This window comes from Nothobranchius furzeri, chromosome 16, assembly GCF_043380555.1.
Source record: "Nothobranchius furzeri strain GRZ-AD chromosome 16, NfurGRZ-RIMD1, whole genome shotgun sequence".
Classification (NCBI taxonomy): Eukaryota; Metazoa; Chordata; class Actinopteri; order Cyprinodontiformes; family Nothobranchiidae; genus Nothobranchius; species Nothobranchius furzeri.
The window spans coordinates 44,066,068-44,093,395 of NC_091756.1; the positions used below are offsets into that span (position 1 = coordinate 44,066,068).

At 40.9% G+C, this 27,328-nt stretch overlaps 2 protein-coding genes and 1 long non-coding RNA gene across 4 annotated transcripts; 1 reads left to right on the plus strand and 2 right to left on the minus strand.

The window, feature by feature from the left end:
* Positions 1-1,946: 1,946 nt before the first annotated feature.
* sncgb (synuclein, gamma b (breast cancer-specific protein 1)) lies at positions 1,947-10,358 on the minus strand. Of its 2 annotated transcripts, XM_070545712.1 has the most exons (6): positions 10,043-10,358; positions 7,833-7,874; positions 7,525-7,652; positions 5,496-5,513; positions 4,731-4,772; positions 1,947-2,164 (listed from the first exon to the last, which is right to left on the minus strand). In XM_070545712.1, the coding sequence occupies exons 1-6, from the start codon at positions 10,161-10,163 to the stop codon at positions 2,156-2,158; spliced, it is 360 nt and encodes a 119-aa protein (XP_070401813.1). In that variant the 5' UTR covers positions 10,164-10,358; the 3' UTR covers positions 1,947-2,155. The 2 variants fall into 2 exon arrangements, with proteins under 2 accessions (XP_070401813.1, XP_015818400.1); XM_015962914.3 differs by lacking the exon at positions 5,496-5,513.
* Positions 7,551-10,125, plus strand: LOC139063541 (uncharacterized). The gene is made up of 2 exons (XR_011516915.1): positions 7,551-7,677; positions 10,017-10,125. It is a non-coding gene; the product is annotated as an uncharacterized lncRNA (long non-coding RNA).
* Positions 10,359-12,520: 2,162 nt separating the features above from the next.
* On the minus strand, positions 12,521-26,953 carry ldb3b (LIM domain binding 3b). The gene is made up of 9 exons (XM_015962912.3): positions 26,818-26,953; positions 22,768-22,919; positions 22,103-22,178; positions 17,685-17,707; positions 16,417-16,614; positions 15,136-15,159; positions 13,649-13,818; positions 13,482-13,518; positions 12,521-13,135 (listed from the first exon to the last, which is right to left on the minus strand). Exons 1-9 carry the CDS (start codon positions 26,911-26,913, stop codon positions 13,039-13,041), a joined length of 873 nt encoding a protein of 290 aa, XP_015818398.1. The 5' UTR covers positions 26,914-26,953; the 3' UTR covers positions 12,521-13,038.
* Positions 26,954-27,328: the final 375 nt, after the last annotated feature.

Here is a 27,328-nt window from a genome sequence, read left to right on the forward strand (position 1 = left end):
CACAATATTCACTTTGCCAGCTGGTGGTGGTCAGACGGACCCGTGGCGCCTGTGCTCTGCAGCCTCGCCTCTGTCCGTGCACCCCAGGGCAGCTGTGGCTACATCGTATCATCACCAGCGTGTGAATGATTCACACTGTAGTGTAAAGCGCTTTGGAGTCCTGACTCTGAAGGATTAAAGGGAAAATTATGAATGTTTTAATCTTTTTTTGGAATTAAAATAAAAAGTTCTCCCACATGAACACATTCCAGTTAACATTTTAACTCAAGTTTTTCTGTGTTTTTGACACCAAACATCCCGTAAATGAATACTTCAAACCACAGCTGGATTTCAACAAACCCTTTTTATTTTCACAGATACTATTTAAAAAAAAACAGCGAGTCTGATCTGATACCAACTGAAAATGTGTGTGATTTAGGTTTGTGTTTGCGCCAGCTCTAGAGTTGTTTTATTTGTGTGCGTCTGAAGGAAAGTGAGATTTTTATTTTTTTTCCCGTAAGGCAACATGCAGTCGTCAGTTTAAACTGACCTCAAAGTAAAACAAAGAAAAAGCAAATACCTGCTCAGGACAAACACACACGCCCACATTGCTGGCTGAACCTGCTTCATTTTAACACACACACACACACACACACACACACACACACACACACACACACACACACACACACACACACATTTAGCCCATACAAACACAACTCTGATGCAGATTATCAGCAGCGAGGGGTGGTGTGATGCTTCAAGAGGGCAGATGGGGTATCTGATTGGCTGAGACAGAAGGAGGGCAGCGCTAAAGAACAGCTGAAGTCACACAAATAAACCTGTAACGATACCCACATCTAAACCCAACCTCTCCAAACTGATCATAGAGATTATACATATAAGCTGTTTCAAAAATATAAAAATAACATTAAATAAAAAACAAGATTCTTACATTTAATAAATATTCTGTTGTTCTGGACTGCACTTCCTGCATGTTTGCATAGAAACTTTAGGTTCTCTGTGTAAATAAAAGTGTTGATCGGTCTCTTTGTGAGACAAAGTTGAATGGGAAGTGATATCAAGGACCTTTAGTGGAAATAACTTCTGACCCAAACGTTTTGAACTCAAGTGTAAAGTCACAGTGACAAGAAAACCAGTGCTTTGGGAGAAATTCACGAGATAATTGTGACATAATTACTATTGCTGACTGGCGGAGGAATTCTAATATATAATCTGGTTGTTTTAGTTCAAGCTTCTTAAAACCGAGATGATTTGAAGTCGTAATGTTGAATTTTAAGATTGTTAAACGCTCAGTCGTCTTGCATGTTTCCAGGTGGAAGATCATTTGAAAGTGCTTTGAAATTCTCATGCATCACATGACACCACATCACTGCTTTTCTCTTTACTAACCCTGTTTCTAAATGCTCAGCTTAAGCAAACACACACACACACACACACACAAACACACACACACACACACACACACACACAAAGCCAGACTGAGCTACACAAATAACACTGAAACATCTGCTCATGCATTCTACTGTAACAAACTAAAGCACACGTAACACAGCGATATCTGTCTTTGATGCACAATTTCCCACTCGAGACCCTAGAAAATTTATTCATGTGCCAGCTGCTACACATGCTCACAAGCCGACATTAACACACAGGTTGCAGCGCACACACCCTTTCATGCAAACTCCTTCAGCTTCACAATGACACACACCGTTTAGTATCCTACTGTCACTTATTGGCTCATTGTGCCATCTGCTGGTTTGTTCTGAAAATGGGTGTTTCATGCCTACTCCCAGTTCAAGTATGTTGGTGTGAACGTGTGTGTTTGTGTTGGAGGTTTCTCTATGGGGTGGCAGGCTTTGGGTGGCAACAACACCAGGGTATATATTAGGATATGCTAACACACAGGTGAAGGGCAGCTAGAGGGAAAGCTATAGGCTGCAGAAAAATTAGATGGTAATGGTGGTGGTGGTGGTGGGGTGGGGTGGGGGTGTTAGAGGGGCTCTGGTGTGTTGGAGAGGGGTGAGTGCAGCATCTGGAAGAGTCTGTTCTGATTTTGGCCCTGTAAAGTCACAAAAAAATATGTTGGACATCTGGAGCTTGGTATGGTGAGACGAGGAAGGCAAAAAGGGATGCTGGAAGGTCCTGGTGATGACTAATACCCCTGGAAGGAAGAACAAGAAGAAGTGATAAGAAGTCTTTAGATACTTTCCTTAAGAAGGTTCAAACACTCATTAAATCAGTGAAGTCACACACTAATAATACAATTTTTACACTTTTTTGGTGTAACTGTACAGGTGCTGGCCAGTAAATTAGAATATCATCAAAAGGTTGAAAATATTTCAGTAATTCCATTCAAAACGTGAAACTTGTACATTATATTCATGCAATGCACACAGACCAATGTATTTCCGATGTTTATTACGTTTAATTTTGATATTTATAGGTGACAACCAATGAAAACATCAAATCTGGTATCTCAGAAAATTAGAATATTCTAAAGGCCAATGAAAAACTGTTTGTTTCTCTAATGTTGGCCAACTGAAAAGAATGAACATGAAAAGAATGTGCATGTATAGCACTCAATACTTAGTAGGGGCTCCTTTTGCCTCAATAACTGCAGTAATGCGGCGTGGCATGGACTCGATCAGTCTGTGGCACTGCTCAGGTGTTATGAGAGCCCAGGTTGCTCTGATAGTCGTCTTCAGCTCCTCTGCATTGTTGGGTCTAGCGTATTGCATCCTCCGCTTCACAATACCCCATAGATTTTCTATGGGGTTAAGGTCAGGCGAGTTTGCTGGCCAATCAAGGACAGGGATACCATGGTCCTTGAACCAGGTGCTGGTGGTTTTGGCACTGTGTGCAGGTGCCAAGTCCTGTTGAAAGGTGAAGTCTGCATCCCCATAAAGTTGGTCAGCAGCAGGAAGCATGAAGTGCTCTAAAACTTCCTGGTAGACGGCTGCATTGACCCTGGACCTCAGGAAACAGAGTGGGCCAACACCGGCAGATGACATGGCACCCCACACCATCACTGACGGTGGAAACTTTACACTGGACCTCATGCAACGTGGATTCTGTGCTTCTCCGCTCTTCCTCCAGACTCTGGGTCCTTGATTTCCAAAGGAAATGCAGAACTTGCTTTCATCAGAAAACATAACTTTGGACCACTCAGCATCAGTCCAGTCCTTTTTGTCCTTGGCCCAGGCGAGACGCTTCTTGCGCTGTTTCATGTTCAAGAGTGGCTTGACACACGGAATGCAACACCTGAATCCCATGTCTTTCATGACTCTCCTCGTGGTGGTTCTTGAAGCGCTGACTCCAGCTGCAGTCCACTCTTTGTGGATCTCCCCCACATTTTTGAATGGGTTTGTCGTCACAATTCTCTGCAGGGTGCGGTTATCCCTAGAGCTTGTACACTTTTTTCTACCACATTTTTTCCGTCCCTTCGCCTGTCTGTTAATGTGCTTGGACACAGAGCTCTGCGAACAGCCAGCTTCTTTAGCAATCACCTTTTGTGTCTTGCCCTCCTTGTGCAAGGTGTCAATGATTGTCTTTTGGACAGCTGTTAAGTCAGAAGTCTTCCCCATGATTGTGGTGCCTTCAAAACAAGACTGAGGGACCTTTTAAAGGCCTTTGCAGGTGTTTTGAGTAAATCAGCTGATTAGAGTGGCAGCAGGTGTCTTCTATATTCAGCCTTTTCAGAATATTCTAATTTTTTGAGATACCAAATTTGGAGTTTTCATTAGTTGTCACTTATGAATATCAAATTTAAATGTAATGAACATTGGAAATACATTGGTCTGTGTGCATTGCATGAATATAATGTACAAGTTTCACGTTTTGAATGGAATTACTGAAATATTTTCAACCTTTTGATGATATTCTAATTTACTGGCCAGCACCTGTATAAGTGATTTCATGGTTGAAATCATTTTGTGGTGAGCTCAGTCACGGAGGAGACAGAGCTTTCTTTGGGAGCACCCGTTTAATCTTACACTCCTCAGCGCGGCCACAGCAACAACAACAAAAAGGCGCGCTCTCACCGGAAGAACAGTCGCCGAGAGAGCGCGTCATCCGTTACCATAGCAACATGACAACAAACACATAACTGTAATAACAGAACAAACCCCGAACAGCCCTGGCCCGCTACAATATTTATTAGTGAGATTGCTGATAGTGAGCTTTAAATTACATTCTAAGCCCTCCCACAGATAAACGGTGTGCCTCAAGGGTCTGTACTGGGCCTTCTGCTGTTTTCCATCTATTTGATGCCTCTTTGTTGCCTTTTTCATTATCTTAGATTTCACTGTTATGCGTGTGGCCTTTAGGCTTTGGTTTTCTAATAAAGCCCTGCACCGTAAACACAAATTATGGTTATTGCAGCTTCTGTCTCAAAACAAATGACAGCCATGTTCTGCACTGCAGAGACATGACAAAGAACCTAGGCATGCGGTTCGACCCTGTGCTTTGCTTCAAATCCCATTTAAAAGACATAACAAAAACTGCCTTCTTCCACCTTAGAAACACACCTTAAACAGTTTTAACTTTTAAAGATGCAAAAGTACTACTGCTGATATTTCCCAGAAAATTATACTTTTGACCCCATGGCACTTCTCTAATATGAACTCTGCTCCTAATCTGATATTTTCAAGTGTCAGACCATTTTCTATTCACAAAGGATGGCGTTATAGATGTTGATCTTTTAATCTGCCTCATCTAACTCGTCTTACCTCTCCTCCTTCCCCACCTTGGTCCATTCCGCCATACTCTCCCTGTGGGAGGAGAAGAAACGATTCTTATCAAAAACATACCTATACAAGAATGGCTGCATTGTTCTGAATGAACTGATAAGGTGTGGGCAGGGTGAAGCACATTTGTTTTGATGTGGTAAGTGACACGTTAAACCAGCTTGCCTTGACTTGAATGAACAGTAGCTATGTGCTAAAGAATCTGGATACAGCTGGCTTGTTGATTCTTATAAATGCAACATCTTCAACAGACAAAATAACCCTCACAAACTTAACATTTTATTGAGATTTTATATAGAAAAGTGGTTGTAAGTGTACTAAAGAGCAACTTGGTTAAGATAATTTTAGTTTTAGTGTTGCCTCGGCCACATCAGAAGTGAGCATCAGACAAGAAAAAGCTTTTAAGTAATAAATTCAAGAATTGATTCAACAGTTTTTTCTAATAAATTGTTTTACATTTCTATACAAAAGTCCAAAGCTACAGAAAAGTCAAACTAATCATTTTTCAAGCATCAAGAGCTTCTGTTTAGTTTTCCTTCCTGATGCTCACTTACCATAGCGACAAACCTGCAACAGAAAGCTGCTTTACGAAGGTCGCTCTGCAGGTTTGTTGTTGGTGGAATGAGTTAGATTGTGCACATGTGACAAATAAGTTGTTTCTAGACATGCAGGATTTTCCCTCTCTGCTTCTACCCCATCCTACTGAGGTGGACCTATGACCCCCACACTTCTCTGACCAATATGTACCTCGAAAAAAGGCTCCTCCTATCAGGGAAACACAAATGAGACACAAACATAAAACAACAAAAAATGAGAACAGAAACACAACAACAGTACATACGACAAACAACAGAAAAGGGCATGCTGTAAAGACACAAATGTTAAATGTTCACACATTTAACATCTCAGAAAAGTCAACATTACAGAACAAGGATTGAGACTGAGCCAGGGTCTGTTGGAGGTTTCTTCCTGTTTAAGGAGTTTTCCTCTCCACTGTCGCTACATACTTGCTTAGACTGCTGTAAAGTCAATGACAAGTCACTGACTCGATGCAATCTGTTGGGGGTTTCTTATACAGAAAACCTTTAACCAATTGGTAAAAAAAAACTGAACTTAATGCACTGATAGTTTCAGTTGGAATGTTTACTTTGTAAAGTGTCTTGAGATGACCCTTAGTGTGATTTGACGTTATATAAATAAACAGAATAAAATCAAATTGATGTTCTGTTTATAAGATCTGAGCTTTAGATTTTATTTGCTGTCAAAATCACATAAAATTACAGAAAAGTCATGATTCTGGTCATGTCTGCATCACTTTGTTCATTAAAGGTGTGGTTCACTTGTTTAATCAATACATTTGCAGTGGTCTCTTGTAGGAATGAATGCCTTGCAAGCCATACTCAGGGTAAAAAAAGCCCAGGAATGCTTAGATCAGCACCGACAAGTCTGCTGCTGCAGAGAGCAGCAGAACACGGCAGGATTTGGAATTTTGTTTCCTGATATTTGAACATCTTGTCTCAGATTGGATAAGAGCGACGTGACTCTACCACTGAATTGCAACGCGGATGTTTTATATCCACAAATAACACAAGCCTGGAGGTTCTGGAGTTCTGCTGTGTGGTGGAGTTGCTAATGCTAATGGTTAGCTCCTACTAGTTGGGATGCTGTCTGTTGTTTCCTAGACACTAAACCAACAACAGCCTTTCCCATCATGAGTCATAATGGGTGAGTCCATGAATGTTAAGTGACAGTGTGATGTAGATCTGACAGGCTTTTCACCACCTATTTTCTATCAAAAGCTAATGCAGGAGATAGGTGTAGGAGACTATTTTCAAGTTAATCCTGCATGAAAAACTCAGATTATAACCAGAAATAATCATTAAAATTTTTGTTTTCAGAGCTACACACATCTTTATCCACATTTTTCTGACAAAATGCTGAAATACCTTCATCGCACCATTAGTTGGCGGGAATTTCCAGATTAACGTTTCCAATCAGATCCTACTCAGGGTCAAAGTTGAACCCTAACTATAATCCTCTGATGTTCGGTCCACACAGGGAGCCAAAAAATGTAGTTAAAAAAAAGTCTTCACTTTGAAGATGAATAGATCATTAAAAAAACTGTTTAGTATGGGCGGAGCTTCACAGTTTTATTCCCTTATTGAAGACAAAGTATGTTTTCAGTTTCTCACCAGGGTATGCAGAAATGAAAGGAAAAAAAAGTGAGTTGCACGTGAAAAGAGGAAGAACATTTAACTCAGAATCACATTTGATCCAATTAAAAAAACAGCAAAACAAAACTGTTGTTGCTTTTGTCATAAACAAATTACAACCATTTTGGCTGACTGATGATATAAACTGTAATGTAATCATATTAAGATTGTGCCAATTGTTTCACACTTTAAATGTTTTTTCTTAGATTAAACACATATGCCACATATATGTTGTCTGTACTTGTATACCCATTAAGGTAACATTCTGTCAAATCAAATATGCAAATAATATAAATATACAAATAAAATAGTCTGTCACAAAAAATGTACATTTGCTGCCGGGTCAGAGTTTTGTTAGAATCAGGTTTATGTGGAGCATCGTGTCTAGAGAGAAATAACTCCATCTAGTGGCTAACTTCAAAATAGCAGTTAAAACTGTAAAATGGAATATTTTAGAGTTGAACTACACATGAATCAGATGTAACCGTGTAACAGATGATTTTAATTGTCTAATGAGTGTTCTGGTTCAGATGAAATCTTCCGGCGTTACCATGGTAACTGACCTGACCGACCAGTCCGGTTGATGCTGCGACATTCTCCACACCCTCGATGGTTGCCTGTGACACTTCGTTGGCACCAGTGACTGATGCGTCTGCAACGATGTTGGCCTGATCCACGGTCTTGTTGGCCACTGGGACGCATGGAGGAGCACAACAGTAAATAATAATCTCTTATTTCATTTGACCCAAACAACTTTGTCATTTAGTCATTTTTGTGCAGCTCTCAGCTTTAAAATGATAAAAATAAGACACATTTTCAGTTTTATGACAGAAAAATGCTTTTATTCTAATCCAAATGGAGCTTTTGTTACCTGTGTTTACTGATGACACGACTCCTTCCTTTGTCTTGCTACCTGCAGATAGAAAAATATCATAATTATCTACAAGTCTCCTTTGTTTTGAGAAAAAAATTGTATTTTTTTATATAGCCAATAAACAAAAAATATATTTTCAACTAATTATTAACATTTTTAATACTTTGTTTCCTGCAAAACAGTTTAGTTCTTTGTCAAAAAGCCACAAACCATGTGTTCTATCAGTTATTAGTTGCTGGAAATACTCTCTATCTGTTAAGACACTCAAGTTTATTTGAAAACCTTATTTTTTCTCCAAAGTTCAGACTTCCCAGTATTTGATGTTTAGGAGCTTTGCATGGCTTAATAACTTACTGAAAGACATCAGCACCTCTCTCTGCTCTGCAGCCTCATGCTCACTGCAGCATGATCCCAAACAGATTAATCTGGAGTTATATAATCTGCTAAAGTGAGGAAAGGAAGGAGGGAAATTGCGTTGAAAGATCAGAGGCAGTTGTTAAAGGAAAAGGAAATATATCTGCAGAACCGCCTTGGATGGAGCACACCCAGCACGCTCCGTCTGGACACACACACACACACACACACACACACACACACACACACACACACACACACACACACACACACACACACACACACACACACACACACACACATTAACCTGTGTCTCACTGCTTCCTGTGAGCATCAGATTGATCAGATCTCTCTGTCATGACGGTGCAGAACAAACTGTTCCAACGGAGGAGTGTTTGACCTCCAAGGGAACTCAGACGTCTCTCACATCTTTTAAGTTATAAATAAGAATTGGACAGGTCTCCACAGGAAGGGACAGAGGACAAATCTCTGAAATAAATCCTGATCATAAACGATAATCCTGATCTAAATCTTGTCTGATTTAAACGAAGATAGCTGGGATTAGAGTGGTTTTTCATTTTATGAATAATTCACACGAAACATGCAAATATCAGGATCTAATCGTTCTTTTCCAGAGGAGGATTTAGCAGCCCTGGCGGGAGGGGCCCTCTGACAGCTCAAATCCAACATCATTTTCAGAATGAAGGCAGAAAAAGACATTTAGTTACAATAGACCGATACAGTGGTTTAATCAGAGGCATCCACCCTCTTCACTTCAGCAAACATAGCTTTTCCTGCAATATTCCTCATCCTGTGATTAGCATTTTATTTCATCTTCGCCATCTCCTCTCCATCACCTGAGTTTTCCACCTGCATCACCTTTTCCTGCTCCTGCACAGAAACGGTTTAAAGCATCAAACCCTCATCATTTGTTTTCTTGGACGTTTTACTTGATATTTCATGAGCTGCAGGGTTTGCCATCATGAGTCGGGAGGCAAATCCAGCTCACTTGAATTTTGTGTGGGTGGGACAGAAACTTGCTGCAGCATCAAACAGATACTTCCATATCTACTTTAGACCATTTCCCGTGTAGTATGAACTCATACATGCACTTTTTTTCATTGATTACACATTTGAAGCTGCTGTGTGACGCCAGAGGCAGCCTTGTTGGGACAGACTGCAGGAGGTGAGCAATACTCCCTCCCACTCCCCTTCCTTACACCAGCCTCGCCTCCCCACCTCTTAGGTGGTAACCTTGAAATGTGACGCAGTCTGTGTTTGAGCTAAAATTAAAAACACAGGAAACGACACGAGGATAAAATGTTACAAACCTGCATATTTTACTGTGAGATATATTGTTTTAATACATAATTTTTTTGCTTTTAACTAAAAATACCTTATTACTGCTTATTAATAAAAGATGCAGATGTTTATATTTAAGTCATCATTGGCTTGCTGGAGTGAATCTGCTGCCTCGTTTGGATCATTAATCATAAATCCTGAAGCGGTGATAAAATCTTCTGCAGGAAGCCATTTTCTTCTATTTTCTTAGTTATCTTCCCCTAACACAAGCCGGTCTACCATCCTGTCCAGCTTCTACTGTTTTCTCAATGATCTATTTGTCACTTTTCCAGATCCCACTCCCTCTGTCCTGCAGCAGTCCTGCACCAGTATCCCTCCAGCGCTCACTCCATCCCCTCCATCCTCCTTGTCCTCCTCCCTTTCATTTTTTTCATGTCCTAAATACAAAAATGGTGCAACAGCACACTCGACAATAGCGCATCACACCAAAAACCATAATGTGTTTCTTTTTGCCTTGTCCTGCAGGTCCACATGCATCATGTCCCACATACCTACATACATCACCCCTTCCTTGGTTTTAGCTGCTGCCTCCTCCATGCCTGCTTTGGTCTTCTCTGCAGCTGCCACCACCCCTTCCTTGGCCATGGAGAACCCTTTCATCAGTACATCCATGGTGGGCGACAAGACGACTAGACTCCCCCTGCTTTGAAAGGGCCTGGATGCTGTTTACGGTGAGCGTGCAGTGAGGAGAGACTATGATGCGTCAGAGCGTGTGTTCCTGAGTATGTGAGTGTTTTAGCTCCTCCTCTTGTTGGTGCTACAGCAGAGGGCTGAGAGTGATGCACAGCAGGGCCACAGCAGGCAGAATGAGGGAAAAGGGGGAGGAGGAATCAGACTGTATCAACGGGGTGGAGAGAGGAGGAGGAGGAGGAGGAGGAGAAATGGCTAGATGCTGCAGCATTTTAAAGCCATGCAGCATTCCCGTCCCTCAGACATCCCATCATCTTTTCCTTTTTTGCTATTTTGACAGCACTTTTCTCCGAATCTGAGTTTGCAAGTAAAAATGACAATCAGACCAGCTGCAGTCCTGGATGGGAGAGGAGTCCTCTTCACGTCACACGACTGATGTAATCTGTGTTCTATCGCTGAGCTTCATCCACTGTGGAGATTTGATTTCCTTTCTTCAAAATTAAATTATTATGAATGAAGCTTTTATCTATTTAAGTGAAACATTGATGTGTGGAATTAAGTTAGGGGAAACAAAAACGCGTCTGCAGCTGTTTGGTTAGTGTGAGCCAACGAAAAATGCTTCGTCATCTTCACCTGAATGAGTCACAGCATCCCTCCTCCTCCTCCTCTTCCTCCTCTATCTGTTTCACTCTATCATCCTGACCCAGCAGAAAAAAGCCGTTCAGTAATGACTCAACAACACCTCTATTCAGCGCCATCAGATGTGTGCTTTCACAAAAACTACAAATAAATAAATAAACGTTTGCTTGTTTTCCCAGTTCAGTGTCATGACACAACATTGCGTTGGTGGTTAAAAAGATTTCTGTGTAAGGTTTATTCTGGCTTCAGTAAACAAACTATACGATATGAACGAATCGGCTTCAAAAAACATATTTTGGAGGATTTTTCCAGCAGAAGGGTCAGAGTTTCCTGTCAAAGTCCAGTCACAAGCTTTAGTTTTTGCATAAATTAACTTGACTTTGATCAAGTCTCAAATCAGTTAATCTGAAAGAACGTTTAGTCTCATTTATTAAACGGGCACAACTATCCAAACCAACCCGGACTAAGGCTATTGGCTGATGCTAACGCAGTTCAGATAACATGGGGCTATACGGGTGGGGATGGGGGGTGAGCAACATATAACCTACATTATATTACAGTAATATCAGTAATGGGTAAGACATTTACAGATTAAAAAAATATTCATGTGCCTAATTCCTGAAAAGGGGGAAACCCTGGATTTGCAGCTTTAAGGACAATAATTGCCCACCACCTATCCACACCCAAGGAATGTGTTTAAGCGATGACGCAGATTATTTGGGCTTGGCATGCCTAGAATGTGCTTCACAGTGTGCTGGGGTTTGCTGCTGAACAACCAGATGGTGAGGACCCACGTGTTTTTCTGTGGGAAGGTGTGTGCATGGCCTAGGAGTTTGGATAAAACGGCCTGCTCCGAGTGGGCTGAGGCCTTTGATCTGATTGTTTTGCTGTATGTGTCGTAGCAAAGCCCCACAACCCTGGAGACATCTGCCTCGGTGAGTCTAACTTTTATTATAAGTAAAGATTAACAGAATCTAACAAAGTATTGTGACTCCAGTTCAACTGTTCATTGTGTGTGTGTGTGTGTGTGTGTGTGTGTGTGTGTGTCTGCTCTATCTTCTCCATCCCCTATGAGTCGTGGCGTATGGCTGCTTATACTGAGCCAGGATCCTCTGGAGGTTTCTTCCTGTTAAAAGGGAATTTTCCTCTCCACTGTCACTGCATGCTTGCTCAGTATGAGGATTGCTGTAAAGACTCTGGCACAAGTCAGTGACTCGATGCAACCTGCTTACATAGGAAACCTTTTACTAATTGGAATGTTTACCTGAACTCAACGTGCTGTAAATAAGTAGCTTCAATACAAACGTTTGCTTTGTACAGTGCCCTGATAAGACCTGTGTTGTGAGTTGGCACTAATAAACTGAACTGTATTCACTCTATAAATAAACTTTTTTGTTCTTGTTTACATCTTTGATAAGTGCCAGTTAAAATCATAAGAGCTAAGTAACATAAAATACAATACATTACTCCATGAGCTGCTCAGCTAAAACATTTCTGAGGCTTTATCAAACCTTAGTGTTCTACGTGTCACCTCAAATTTTATTAAGCTGTCACAAGTTATTAGTTGCTTGTTATGGCTGATATCTTGATTCCTAACGTTCCTCTGATTTCCTGGATGTCTCACTTGTGGAATAAAGAATCTACAAAGTGCTTACAGTTTCTAAAAGCAGCGCTGTTTCATTTACAACAGCTCATCTGTGTAGGTTTAAGAAAACATTTATTCACATTGATATCAGTACAGTTCTGAGTGCATTTTTACATACAGTATTTGTGCATGTAGATACATACTGTTTTTCTCTAATAGCAACATATGCAAACGCGCTCCTTTAGGTTTAAAATCATACATTTGTGGGGGGTTTTAGCGGGGAGGTTGGGTTCACATAAATACTTGTCTTTTGTACAGTTTCCCTTTCTTTTAGGAGACAAATAATCAGGAAACAAAACTGAAAGAAAAACCCAAAAGTGAGATCAGGTCTTAACAGCAGACACACATATTGGACATTTAAAAACAGAAAGCATTCTCACACTGACATGAACTAATAAACTGTCTAATAATCTACACCACAACAATTTATCTCACATTCCAGAGAAGTTCCCTTCTCCCTTTGCTCAATCTCCTCTTCAAATTTCATTCCCACTTCCTGTGTTTTTGCCCATGTTTACATGTCCTCCTCTCGTCCTTCGTTCTTCCCCTCTTAGTGCTTCCTCCTCCACCTCTTTATTCTTGGACATTGAGGATCTGTGCAGACAATCCGCAGTGCCAGTTCTTCAGCTTAGCAAAGCGTGGGCCTTTGACCTCTGACTCAAACTTCTCTCTGATGGTGAAAATGTCAGAAAAAGGTGGTTAATTTAAGCAAAACATTGGATTTTTCTCGGTTTTTTTGTAAAACATCCCATCACATTTATATATGAACAGAAAAAAGGAAGCTAACGCGAGTGGCCAGTTACATACTTGTTTTGAATTAGCCAAAAATGTAATAAAAAGTCAATTTAAAGTAAAGCTCAAACATGCAGGATGTGAATTTTTGCCTTGTCTTGTTACAGATCATAACTATTATTTCAATTAGATTAAGCAGAAAACCACAACTGTGACTGAAATTCACCAGTAAATACTTGATCTACTGCAAAAGAAGCTTGATTAGCTTTTCATTTCCCTCCTACCTTGATCTCTGCAGTGCCTCCTCATCTGGATCTTGCACTAGACAGAAAAATCACACAAGAGGACTCAATAATGATGTAGGAGAAAGTGAGCAAGAAGCAAGGGGTTGATCAGGCAGACTGGGGCAAAAGCAAGAGGGAGGATAGAGACGAGGAGGCTGGATACTGACGGTATTCAGTTCCGGTGATGTGAGCCAGGACCCTGAAGCTTTTAGACTGCAGGTTGGCGGCACGGCGAGCCCAGTCAGCCATGTCCTGAGGTGTTTCTCCTGGCCTGATGACCGCCTGGTACACTGGAGAGGCACAGTCCACCACGGGCTCCTTGATAGGCAGAACCCCACTGCAGGGTGAGGAGAATAGTTACATCCGTGTTTGATCCCCACCATGCACTCAGCTGTGGTCTCCATTCGGAAGTGTTTAGGAAACATTATAGGGTAACAAGCATGAAACAAATTTATGTATACTGTTTATTTGGGATTTTAAAAATCATCTTAAAGCATCTTAAGGCTTTAATACTTTTTAAGTCATAATATACACATTTATGTTACACATTTCTCTATTTTAAGGGATGCTTTTGGGGAAACTGAAGCATCTGTTGCAGCAGTTCCCAAACTGTTTAGCTTGTGACAAAGTGTCAAAGATGGATGATCTTAAGTTGAAGTTAAAGTCCCACTAGTTTTTGTTCTCTGCTTTTGACCCATCAGCTGCACTCGGGAACTATTTTAATTCCCCAATCCACCCCTTAAAGCTGAGTGTCAAGCAGGGAGGCATTGGGTCCCATGTCTGTGGTATGACCTGACCGGGATTTGAACTCTGATATCTCAGTCCCAGGGTGGACACTCATACCACTAGGCCACTGAACTGGTGTGTATCTCTGCTTACACTTTGCAGAGATGAAATGTAATGAAACCAGGCAATAAGCAAACAGCTTCTATTGAGCTTTTGTTGCAAACAAGAAAACAACACAGTTATTAACTATAATAGAATAAAGAAATTAGAAGGAAATGCAAATTATTAATAGTTTTTCTATATTTTACATTTATTTTTGGATCTGGACCCACAGCAGAGCACTACCACTAGAGGGAACTAAAGATCCATACAAAATATCTGCTGAGATTCTGAGGTCAATAATAAATAACTAAAAATGAGCCACGGTGCACCTGTGCTAATAAACTCTCATTTAGGAACGTCTGTGTTGCCAAATTGGATTTAGGAGGAAGTTATTGTATCAGTTACTGCTTTTATTTTCTTCATTGAATATTTTAAACCCTTTTATTCAACAGCTTCTCTTAAAGTGCCTATAATAGCACAGTGAATACAATGGCGCTCCTCTGGTGGAGAGTAAGAGCATCAATCAGTAAAACATATTTAGGGAATGTTTCCATCATTGTTTGAAAACCTGAGTGTCAGAACATTCCCATTCCATTAAACCCCATTCAGGTTTCCCAAAATGCGATGCCATCTTCACACTTTGCCCAAAGTACCTACTTCTGCACATGAATCACAGTCCACCATGCACGACACAAAAAAACACAATAAAGTACACACAGAATAGAGAGAAAGTCTGAGTGGTGCACAAGCTGTCAACAAGTCATGAGACAAAAGGCCACATGTTAGTGGAGAATAGGAATAAAAAAAGCACTGGTACTGTACTCACGCCAAAGATGATCCCGCCTCCTCACTGGGGTCGTGGGTGAGACGAGGAGGGATGGGTGGAAGACAGCATGGGTGTGGTTGGTTTGTTGGATGGAATGAGCAGAGGAAAGTGGGTGAAAGGCATGGAGGAGTAGATGGCACAGACAAAACCACAGAAAAGCCTAAATGTGTACTACTGTAGGTGTTCTGTGTGCAGCAGCATTGACTTTAATAGGCCACATTTTATGGGATGGGTTTCTTTCTGCAGGTTTAGCTGCATCTCATTTAGATACTGCAGAGAGGCTTTAACTTGTAAACAGATTTGACTGAAGCTCCTGTGCATGCTATGAAAAACAGATCTATGTTCCAGGACCTTTAACAGGTCCCTGAATACAGATATGTACATTCCTCCTGTCATATAAATGGTAAAAGGTCCGGAACTTCCCGAGGTGCTTTACAACACAGTCATTCACCCATTCACACCCTGGTGGGGATGCGCTACATTATAGCCATAGCTGCCCTGCGGCACACTGACAGAGGTGAGTCTGCTGCAAGGTGGGTTAAGCATCTTGCCCAAGGACACAACAATAGTGACAGACTGAGTGGGGCTCGAACCTGAAACCTTCCGCTAACAGGGCGAGCACTTAACTCCTGTGCCTCATTAGATCCCACTTCTCAGAAATTGGGCTGTTTATGAGCATAATACGGGCTCTTAGATGTAAACTCAAAGGCTTCGCTGCATTTCACCTTAAAGAAACAGTTCACCCAAATTACAATTACCCCAATAATCCTGTTTCTGATGGCAGATTAAACAGATCGTACATGGGCAAACAGTACAACTGCAGCCCCATGTTTGTAGCAAAAAGCTTTTAGCTGTAGCATATTTGCAGCATTTGTCCCTACATGGACTTTTACAATCATAAATTAAAGAGAAGAAAGAAAACACACCAGATCAGCTAGGTGATATGTTAGATGTTGTCAGTAGGTTTCTTATATTTGATGGATTTAGGATTTCAAGTTTCCTTCAGACATCAAAGGAACATGTTTAGTGTTAGAAAGCCTTAATGATGTAAATGCATGCAGTTTATCCAGCTGTGGCAAGCCGTGACCTTAACTGGTGGCATTGTTTAAGGAAAAACATTTTTCCCTTTGTGTTTTCGACCATGGCAGGATGTATTTATAATTGTATTACTTCATGCCATAAACCTTTAAAATGTTTGATTTTGAATCTGTATTTTGGATGAACTGACCACATGTAATAATCTGTCAGATGAAAGACTTGATTTTGGTTGTGTGCTCTCACCCGTCATGCCCTTTAGCCTGTGACTGTCCAGCGATGGCGTCCATGATGGCGTCCTGTGAGTACATGCTGATGGGTGTGTTGTACTGGGCGTGAACAATGGTGGCCTTCCCTCCTGGACCTCTGACCTCTATGGGTTTGTGGGTGGACAGGGCTGAGTCTTTCAAAGCTATGGGGTTGAAACTTGGGGTGTACTCAACACTGTCAGGGGTCGATGAAGGGTCAGAGGTCAGAGGGGCATCAAAGGTTTGGGAGGGTTTGTGAAAACAAATCAACAAAAAGCATCAAAGTGAAAAACAGAAAACACAATAGCATTACATAACCACTTTACTGTACAAAACTGTAGGAGCCTCTTATTGGACAATTACTGCATGGGCATGGGGATTATCTGGCAACAAGTAATTTAACCCCAACTGGTGCAATGAGTTGCTTCTCAGTTCTTAAACATCCATGTAGAAAGACACATCTGGTGGTCGTGGAAAAGATGTTAGTCTGTTTGAGAAGGGTCAGATCATTGGCATGCATCAAGCAGAGAAAGCATTTAAGGAGATTGTAGAAACGACGTAAACTGGCTTAGAACTGTCCAACACATCATAAAAACTGGTCTGATGAGTACAGAGTGGCCCTGTTCCAGAGTGATGGTGCATCAGGGTAAAAAGAGAGGCAGATGAAGTGACGCACCCATCATGCCTAGTGCCTACGGTACAAGCCTGTGGGGGCAGTGCTCTGGGGTTGCTGCAGTTGACTTTGCAGAAGCTTAACCAAACAATGCCCCAGCAAATGCATATCGTAATCAAAACTGAGGGCGGTCCAACAAAATGTTGGAGTGTGTGACTTTTTACTTGGTGGCAACTTTTTTGGATGGGCAGTGTGTATTGAGTAAACGGCTCCAATGCAGTCATGCAAACACTGAGGTTCAAGGTGCTAAAATGTTCTTTCAAAAAATGAAAGAAAGTCAATAAAATGTTTAGGAGTGGGACAACAGTGCAGCCCACTCCACATGACCACTCACTGCTAACAGCACATGTTAACTGTATGCATCATGTGAGCTGTTTAAGCTGTAAATCAGAAACAAAAGCAGTCAACCATGCTCAGATGGAACACGGCTACAAAGAAGCTTAAACCTTTGGCTCATGTTTGCACACAACAATCAATCCGTGCTACAAACATGCTTCACCTCACAACAGCGTTGCCTCTTTCAATATTTAAATGTTGCTTCATGCAAATGAAAGTAAAAGCTAAGGAGATAAAGAAACAGTGACAGTACTGACTTTGCAGCTGTGTTGGCAATAACCTGAAACACATCAGAGGAATAGACAAACAGGAGGAGCAGACAATTATATGCTGATCATGAATGATGACATCATCTTGCTGTAAGAAACCTTCTAGCTCCAGAGATCTCCTGTAATCAGGTTAGGCACCATTTATCAGCAGTGACGCGTTTCCCTGATCTGCTTCTATCCAGAGAAATGACTGACAAGAGCAGAAGAGTTTCAGTCACGTGACACACTGTGGGGGGTTGTTGCCGGGACACATTTAGCACAGAACAGGCAGAAATATACACAAACATGACACAAACCACCAGACCCTTTTATGTCGGAGCAGGAGATTTATACTCTGGTATATTGAACCAGATGTATTCAGTCGTACTGTTGAGCCTTTTCACAATAATCTAATTGTCTGAGATGTTGAACGTGCGGGGTTGTCATCAGCTGTAAACCATAATCATCACAGTTATAACAAATAAAGTCTGAAATTTCTGGCTTTGCATGGAATGAGTCTGTCTCAAATATTAGTTTAACCTTTTAAGTAGAATTGCTGACATGAATGAACTTTGCACCACGTTCTTATTTTTAGAGTTTTACTTTTATTGTTTGCAAGATTGCTAACATTTTTATTTTCTAATTTACCATTAAGTCTGGCAATAGCCTACATGGCTAATGTAGCTAACAACGGAAGTACTAAGTCATTCTGGGAACTGTAGTGAAAACATTTTTACCGTGAAAATGTTGAAAAGCATTTTAAAAACATCTTGAAACAGCTTTACAGTGAGGCCACCATCAGAACTTCCCAGTACTTGTCCTGGACCTTCACAGTACCTCCAGTTAGCCCAACAGGACCATTTCATGGGCAATTTTCAGGGACCAGCTGAGTTCCTGAACTAGGGCCTGGTAGAGTCACTGTGCAGGACTTGTGGTGAACTCATGCTGATTGGCTGTGACTCAGTAGGAAATGAGACAGACAGATGTGACCAAACACCTGGCATTTCAAATCAAGAATTGCTGTTGAAGCAGAATGGAAGGAAAACTAAATAAGCAGCATTTACTGGATGGGAAAATTGCTGTTTTTATAAACTCCGAGAACCAACACATCCCACGACATTGGGACGTTGCTTTGTGGTCTCCTACAGACCACTGTAATAGGCTGAGCTTTTCACGTCACACAGCTGCTCACCCCATCCCCTAAAAGGACCAGATTATTGTGTACTTTGATAGAATCAAACTTTCAAAGTTACCAATGTCCGTAGACACCTTTAAACACTCATCAGCCTCCCAGAAATATTCATATAACTCCTAAAGTGCGAACACAGCTTATTTCTACTTGACGTTCCTGTGCAAAAGCACCGTTTTTACTCTTTCTCTGTGAGAACAAGCTAATGAACTTGTTAAACATCTTGGAAGGAAATATTTTCACATTTGAACTGTTTTTGTTTTGTTTATTTGTGGAGGCAGTACATCTACTCTGCTGTTAATGTTTTTACATGATGTGAGAAAGATACGGTGGTGCAGATTTACTGTAAAGATAGATCCTTGCATCTGACTCTGGCTAACAAATAGTTCAGATTACTGAAGTAATCTCACATGTAAACTGGACTACCTGGGAACACCTTCACTGTATTTCGGATTAGGCATAGTATGTTTTAATTATGCAGAAAGCCCCAGTTTGACTCATATAACAATCATTTAGATTTAGGGAGGTGCAGCGAATGATCACCAACTGCTGAGGACATCTGATTGCTGCTGTCAGCGTCTCGGTTTCCTTCTGGATAAGTGTGGAGAAAACCCACAGCTGATTAGTTGAGTTTATCTCTACAGAACTTGGATTTGTTCTGTAGGTAGAGAGATGTCCCGTCCCTCTCATGGAACATCTCCTTATAGACTGGGAGTGCCCTAACTTAGGACTGGTATTCAGGAGATTCAGGATGATGGTGTGTAACCAGAGCAAAAGGTTCCATGACAGTGTCTAACAGCTGCTCTGACCTGTGTGTGTGTGTGTGTGTGTGTGTGTGTGTGTGTGTGTGTGTGTGTGTGTGTGTGTGTGTGTGTGTGTGTGTGTGGTGGAGCTGCTGGGATAACTGAGATCATCAGCCTGTGCTTCGACTGGAGCTCGTTTCCTGAAACCTGGCGTTCCATTGGCTGTGACTGTAAAGCAGCTCAGCTCCAGAGGGAGAACACATTAGCAGGGACTGATCCCTGAATGTGATATGTCAAAGGTCCTGCTGGTTTCATCCATAACCCTCTGGAGGCAGGCGTTGCAGATTTGCAGCATTAAAACCTACCTACCTGGTTACTCCACATACGTATTTCATGAACTTTTTTAAACTCAGAAGTACACCTGAAGGACTTAGTTGTTTGTCCTTTTATTAAAACTTATTTTGAGCCTGAGAGGGTTAACTAACCTCTGACAGGATTCTCTGACTAAGGCTTTACTTATACCAACACTCCACGGCTGAAGCTTAGCTGATTTGACCTTCTGGACAAGCGTAACCTCGTCCTCTCAGTAGAAACAAACACCAAACCTTTAGGGTTTCAGGCATTGTTATTCTTGTACCTGAACTTTATCTTATAATGTAACTATTTAAATGTGCTTTCATTTAATTCTGTCCAATCTGCTACCATGGAAACCATAAACTCTCTGATTTCAGAGATTATGGTTGATTATGTCATGAAACTCATCCCTGACAGTGAAGATGATGATTAAAAGTACTTTGATTAAGTGGCTGTGAAAACGTTTTAGGACCACATGTAAATAATTAACTCATGTTTAAATGTAGAAAGATTGTTTAATTAACTGTATAATTGTTTTTTCACAAGTCCTTACACTAAAAGTGTCAAACATAAACATTATAAAGAAACGTTTGTGTAAAGATAAACGACTACTCCTGGTTTACAGCCCGTGTACGTTCCTTCAGGTTGTTTTTAATATTGTTGAATAATTAAACAAACAAACTTGTGATCAAACATATTTTTAGTGCTGAGCACATTACACTGCGTGCTCCACAAAAAGTGACTCTGAAGCCGATTTAAATGGATAATTAAGCAGATTTTAAAAGCTAATTTCTGTTCCAAACATTCTGTTAATGTGATACTGAACACTGATAGAAAATAAAAAGCATTAAAAGGTAAAATTAGGAAATCTAAAGAGCACAAAAACTAATTCTTGCTCTGTTCTTCATAACGTTGTCCTAAAGTTTGAGCGGAGGTTGTTTAACCTTTAGCTGCAGGAGCTGGGATCAGCCTGTAATACAGAACCAACCCGCTGCTATTCTGTTACCTGGTCTGAGGCCAGAGATGCTTGTGTGTACGATCCTGAAATAGAGTCACGTGTGAGGGGTGAGAGAGCACAGCGATGGAATGCTCTGAGCACATTCTCTCCTTTTAGACTGTAGTTAGTTCAGCGAGGAAGATGTTTAAATGCTCCAGAGTGCCGTCATTTCCTTTAGGACTTCATAAGTGAAGGTAAAAATGCTCCTAATGGTCACACACACACACACACACACACACACACACACACACACACACACACACACACACACACACACACACACACACACACACACACACACACACACACACACACACACACACACACACGCGCGCGCACACACACACACACACACACACACACATACACACACACACACACACACACACACACACACACACACACACACACACACACACACACACACACACACACACACACACACACACACACAGACGCAGCAGGTGGCTGGTCCTGTGGCCCAAAGCTACAGTCTAGCACCATCGTCCTGATTAGAACACAAAACCTGACAGGGAGTTTATACTTTACTTGTCTATGTATACTAGACCTGCTAAAATGATTAAGTGACTGTTTATTTTGTCATCAGGTGTTTTTTTTTATTACTTTTCCTGCAAAATGATGATACAGAAGCCCTGAAAGGCAACAGAAACATTTTTCCCTTTCTCTTGTCCAATTTTTCGTTTTTTTTTTTATTTCTTGCATTTCTTTTTTTATTTTGCTATGAGTTGAATGAGAATTTAAAACATAAAACATGTTTTCCCTTGCCTTTCAGGGCTTTTGTAGCAAGCGCCTCTTCATAAACATGCTAAGGTAAAATTTGTACTGTACGGAAACGTTTACTGAACACATTTTCTCTTAGAGAAAGTTAAAACAGCAAATGTGACAGCAGGTTTCTGTCATTCTGTAGGCGTTGGCTGACCTTTGACCTCTCTGCAGCCCATCCTGGTGGTGTACCATGAATATTTGACACTAGAGGGCAGCAGAATTTTACCCGATTGCATCAAAATGAACAATAAAAGATTTTTTTCCAAAACATCAAGACGTGAACACAGAACAAATGTGACAAACACAGATTTTTGATACACATCATGCTTTGTCTTTGTTTTCTTGGTGTGTTTTATACCTTCTGGTGAGGGATGATGGGCATCGGTGACTCCATTCTTGGTGTTGCCGTGGGAACTGGAGCGGGACGTCTTGATCTATAGACACACAGTATTAATCAATCAATCTACAGTGTTTATTTGGTTATTTTAAAGAAAATAAAAGGAAAAAGAAAAACCACAATAATACCAAGGATTACATGTAAAACAACCAAAAGGTGTAGCTTTCTATGCCTATCCTATTTACAAAATCAATTTTATACTTAGAATGACAGGAAAAATATTAATAAAATTGTAATAATGATAATGAACAACAACAAAAATAAATCAGCAAAATAAAATGAAATGAAATAAATTAATAATAATAATAAAAACAACAGTAATCTTAACATGAGTCAATGAATAATATTGGAATAAGCAGACGGTTTCTATGAATATTAAAACTTTCAAGTGCATATATAAGCAAAACACTTGCTGGAACAAACATATCCTGTGACTCAACCCTATCTTAGATGTTTATGCTGCAGAAACATCAAGTTGTTGTGTTTTGGGCGAGTTTGGCAGTGAACTAAGATCCATCAGTCAAACCAAGTTTTTTAAAGTACTGTACGGACACAGAATCTTGCTCTTATTTTCTTGTTTACACATTTACACTTTCTACATTCACACCAGAGTAATGGTTGCCTACTTCAGCATTGTGAGTGCAAGTTTGTGGATAGCCGACTTGATCTTGTTCTGGGCCTCCAGGTGCGTCATCCCATCGGTGTTGACCCCATCGATGGCTGAGATGATGTCGCCCTGGGCCAGACTTCCACCTGCTGCCTTACTGCCAGGAGTTATCTAGGGAAGATGCACAGAGAAGATCCCAGACATTCAGGAGAACAGACACAATTCACAGTTGTGTTTGTGCACATTGTCGTGCATCTTAGAACAACTTGCAAGGACGGGAATAAAAGTCTCTGAGCACGTTTTGACTTTGAAGTTTGTTTATTCAATCACTCATCGCATCTCAGCTGACAGTGCATTTGACTCCTCACATTATCTCAGTGTTTGTGGAGTCACAGTAAATCAAACTAAAGGTCGCGGACGGAAGAGGAGATGACACAAAATCTACTCACCCTTCAGTTTGGCTCATGTGTTATAATCATAAAAAACAGCAGAGCTGCAATCTGCCTGTCTGATGAGGAGAATGAGTTAAAGAGCAGCAGCATTTCAGAGGTAAACTACAGAAAAATCATTACTGCTGATGTTCTAAACAGTGTCTTAAATGTTTTAGTGGCAGATGGAGACAGGAAGAGAAAACATTTCCTCCCCATCTTTCAAAATTACGCTCCATATTTCCACCATTAGCTAATCCCTCGGCTCAGCTAAAAACAAAACCATTTTTTTGTGGTTGAGTTCCACAGAAACGGTGTTTCGGGGAGCTCTGAGACATACGGTGGTGAGTCTGGACTTACCGTCCACTCGTTAAAGAGTTAAAAATAATGCTAATGGCTTCATGGTGATTGACTCTGTGCAGTCGTTCACTGCAACAACACATACATGCACACGTACACACACACACACCTGCTACTGACATTCACTTCCAAGGCTGACATGGGTGGAAAAACAAGAAAACACACACACACACACACACACACACACACACACACACACACACACACACACACACACACACACACACACACACACACACACACAATGTGGAAAACTTTGTATTAACCCTTTAATGTATAAAATACAGAGGCAGATGTGAAGGTGCCAAGGGGAGGGAGCAACTGCCCCCTGCTGCAGACCCTTGCCCACCCAAATTTTATGTTTTTAAAATATACTTGCAGGTGCAATATGAAAGACTTTTACAATGAAAAAATCACAAACAGTTTAATGTCTTAGTCATGTTGGAAGGAAAATTACATTTAAACATATTTCATTCTCAGCCGGCTGGGGGGTTACCAGATTTTCTCCTTTCAAAATGGTCAAAGAGGGATGGAGTCACTATTTACAATCTGTGAGGTTGCAGAGTCTGCCCCAAGCTAGCGCTGCAGCGCCGGCATTTGTAAGTCGACACTAGCCAGCAAAAAGCTCTAAATGAATGATAAATGACCTGCACTTGTAAAGCGTCTTTCAGAGTCAGACTCCAAAGCACTTTACACTTCAGTGAATCTCTCTCTCTCTCTCTCTCTCTCACACACACACACACACACACACACACACACACACACACACACACACACACACACACACACACACACACACACACACACACACACACACACGCACACGCACGTGCGCACGCATGCACGCTCGCACACACACACACTTTCACTCACTGATAGTGATGAGCTACAGTTTAGCCACAGCTGCCCTGGGGAACAATGACAAAGGCAAGGCTGCTAAGCACAGGTGCCACCGGTCCCTTTGACAACCACTAGCGCCACCAAACAACTGAAGTCAGTGACAGGAACAACCCAGAAGTTATTTCTTACCACCCTAAGAAGCTATGGAGTCTTTTTGTTTTATTCTAATATTAACTGAAGAAGGCTATAGGCTAAGGCTGAGCTAACAATGCCAACAGTGAATTGGAAGCAAATAGTCGGCTCTAAAATAGCTCAAGCTACATTTTCAATTACCAATAACTCAATATAACAGTGAAATGTGTGTGAAGTGAATAATGAGTCAATCGTGGTGTTTTACTTCATTTAATGAGTTGTTCAGAACTATAACAACAAGCTAACAGCAAGATGGTAAACAACCACACACACACTCTGATGCAGTAGAAATGTTACCGTAATAAATGTACTAAGTGCCCCCTTTCGTAAAATGCCCAAAAGCGATAGTACCAAATATGACAATGCATTTATCTACTTATTGACTTGCTGTGTGTGACTTGTCTTTGCTTCTCATCTAGAATCTTCTGGTGCTTGTCCATAACTGACAACAGCCAGTAAGATAGTGTATTTTTGTGTAATTATATAACAAATAACGGTAACATGTAAATACAATTGGCTCTCGCCACCTGTGGACCCATCACCAGATGGCAGTAAACACGAATACGACTGGATTTGGCAGGTATTTGATGAAGATACTAATCCTTATACTACATCTATACTCTTTAAGGCTAGACGTGTTTTGATGCTAATTTGCTACATTAACATACGAGGAGTTGTGTGTCAAAATCATTTGAAGTTTGACCTGATATGTGTTGTTGTCATCAGCTCAAGTCAGCACCCAATCAGAGACCAGAAAGTAGCTTTTGCTTATTTAAACTTAATGTACACAAGAACATAACACTGAAAACAAATAAATGCATGTTCATATCTTATGCATCCCATCTTTATTTTCTTTTTGCTTTGGCTAATAGCATCAAAGGGACCCACAGTCTTCATTCTGTTTTCTTTTCTTAGTTCTTGGGAAAAGTAATCCAAACTGAGGTGGCGTTACGTCAAACTGAAATATTATCCCAGGCTGCCAGTGTTTTGTGTTAACCTGCTGAGATCCATCCCAACCAGAGGATGAACATAAATCTCATCATCCAGAGCAAAAATCCTCCAAAACCAGGAGAAAATCTGTATGTTCACTCAACCGTGACTGAAGAATAATAATCTGAAGGTATGAGGGAGCAGAGGTAATCTCCACTCAGGTGAGCGTCAGACCTTCAGCTCTTTCCTTTTTGTCTCATTTCCTGCTTCAGTCTGCTCGCCCACAGGCCCAGCTCCAGAGGATGAATATGAAACTGAACAGCAGTGAGGAATTAAGCTTACTAAAGGTAACACAAGCTGTCGTTAGCTTCTTCGCACTCCTCACGTCTTTCCTGTCCTGTTCCCACCTCTCTCCCTCCCTTCATCCCTCCATCCATCCATCCAGTTCTCCTCTAATGCTATTTAAAGCAAATACTGCTAACACACCAGCAGTTTAGTCAGAGTCTTGGCTGAAAGATGATTTGCTGTCTTCCTTAGTACAAAAGTAGCTACATCTTCTCAAAAACTTTGCAACAATTCAAGAGTGAAAAGTTTGAATCAAACAAACTTTACTCTCAGAATTGCAGCTTTTGGAAATTATTTTCAGTTTTGTTTCAGAACTAAATAACAAAATTTAAAAAACCCTCTAATCACCCTTAAACTTGTTTTTTTTTTTTTTTTGACAATTTGGAACTAATCTGACATGAAATGTCATCTGCATGTGTGTTTGATTTGGTTTCAGTAATACTGGTTAAAACATCCTGGAAGATCAGCTGGAGCCACGCTGTCATCATCAAGTACAGCAACATTACATAATCCCAGATCACACCTATGTGCATGCACATGCATTTAGAACATGCAGAAACACAAGCCGCTAAAGGATTATGAACTTGGGCAAACTTTGTTTTGCAAAGCTATGCTTTAATCCCAGTGAAATATCTCACTGGTAGGATGAAGAGTCTCCTCTGACTCAAACTGCTGAAATGTTTTATTTTTTGTTGAATTGATTTTTTTTAGTTAAACATGTTGAAATAGTTTTTGCAAAAAATGCACCAAATGTAATTTTTTTTTTAGAATTTTGGAGAAAATTACGATGATGAAACGAAATCTAAGTTGTTCATTTGTTTAGCTGAATTTCACCTTGATCTTAGTTAGTTAAGGATGTTTAGCTGCAGTTTCAAATGACCTTAGCTGATATTTTACATCACTCAGCTTGTTGCTTTCTTTTCATTTACTAACAATTTGTTTTATGTAATTCTGAGCCCAAATTGTGCCCTTACCCTGGAGATAGTGAGTGGCATGTTGAAGTCCTTGCCTCCCTGTAGTCTGAAGCCCCATGGAGCAGGGCCGTTCAGAGTCACTGTGTACGAACTCATCTTCTGCTTAACGTCAGCACTCCTCCTGCTAACAGCTCCGTCTGCCTGTGCCTTTTCTCCTCCTTTCTGGTCTTCCTTGTTCTGCAATCCTTTTGTCCCCGGTCAGCGCCTCGGCGGTCGCTTGTCCTCCGTGAGCCCTGGCTTCACAGCTCCCTCTCTGCTCCCAGCTCTCAGGACAAACACCTTGGGGCGAGGGTGGTGTTGGTGCTGCTGGTGAGAGGGGTGGGTCAGGTGCTGTAAACCTCTGAGACACACAGGCATGCATATGTGCACACAAACAACACGTGCACAGAAACACACACAAGAAGGAGGGTGCAAAACAAGAATGAGCTCATGCAGGAAAACAGTTCTACAAATTGAATTCCATCAAGACATGTCAAATTAGTGCAAAACAGACTAAAAAGTCATAATTACA

Coding starts and splice junctions, on each gene's coding strand:
- sncgb (XM_070545712.1), bottom strand. CDS start 10,163: ATGGATGTACTGATGAAAGGGTTCTCCATGGCCAAGGAAGGGGTGGTG. Junction 7,875..10,042: donor GGAAGGGGTGATGTATGTAG/GTATGTGGGACA, acceptor TTCTATCTGCAG/GTAGCAAGACAAAGGAAGGA. Junction 7,653..7,832: donor CGTGTCATCAGTAAACACAG/GTAACAAAAGCT, acceptor CATGCGTCCCAG/TGGCCAACAAGACCGTGGAT.
- ldb3b (XM_015962912.3), bottom strand. CDS start 26,913: ATGAGTTCGTACACAGTGACTCTGAACGGCCCTGCTCCATGGGGCTTC. Junction 17,708..22,102: donor CCATCATCCCTCACCAGAAG/GTATAAAACACA, acceptor GATGTGTTTCAG/GTTATTGCCAACACAGCTGC. Junction 13,519..13,648: donor CATCACCGGAACTGAATACC/GTCAGTATCCAG, acceptor TTTTCTGTCTAG/TGCAAGATCCAGATGAGGAG.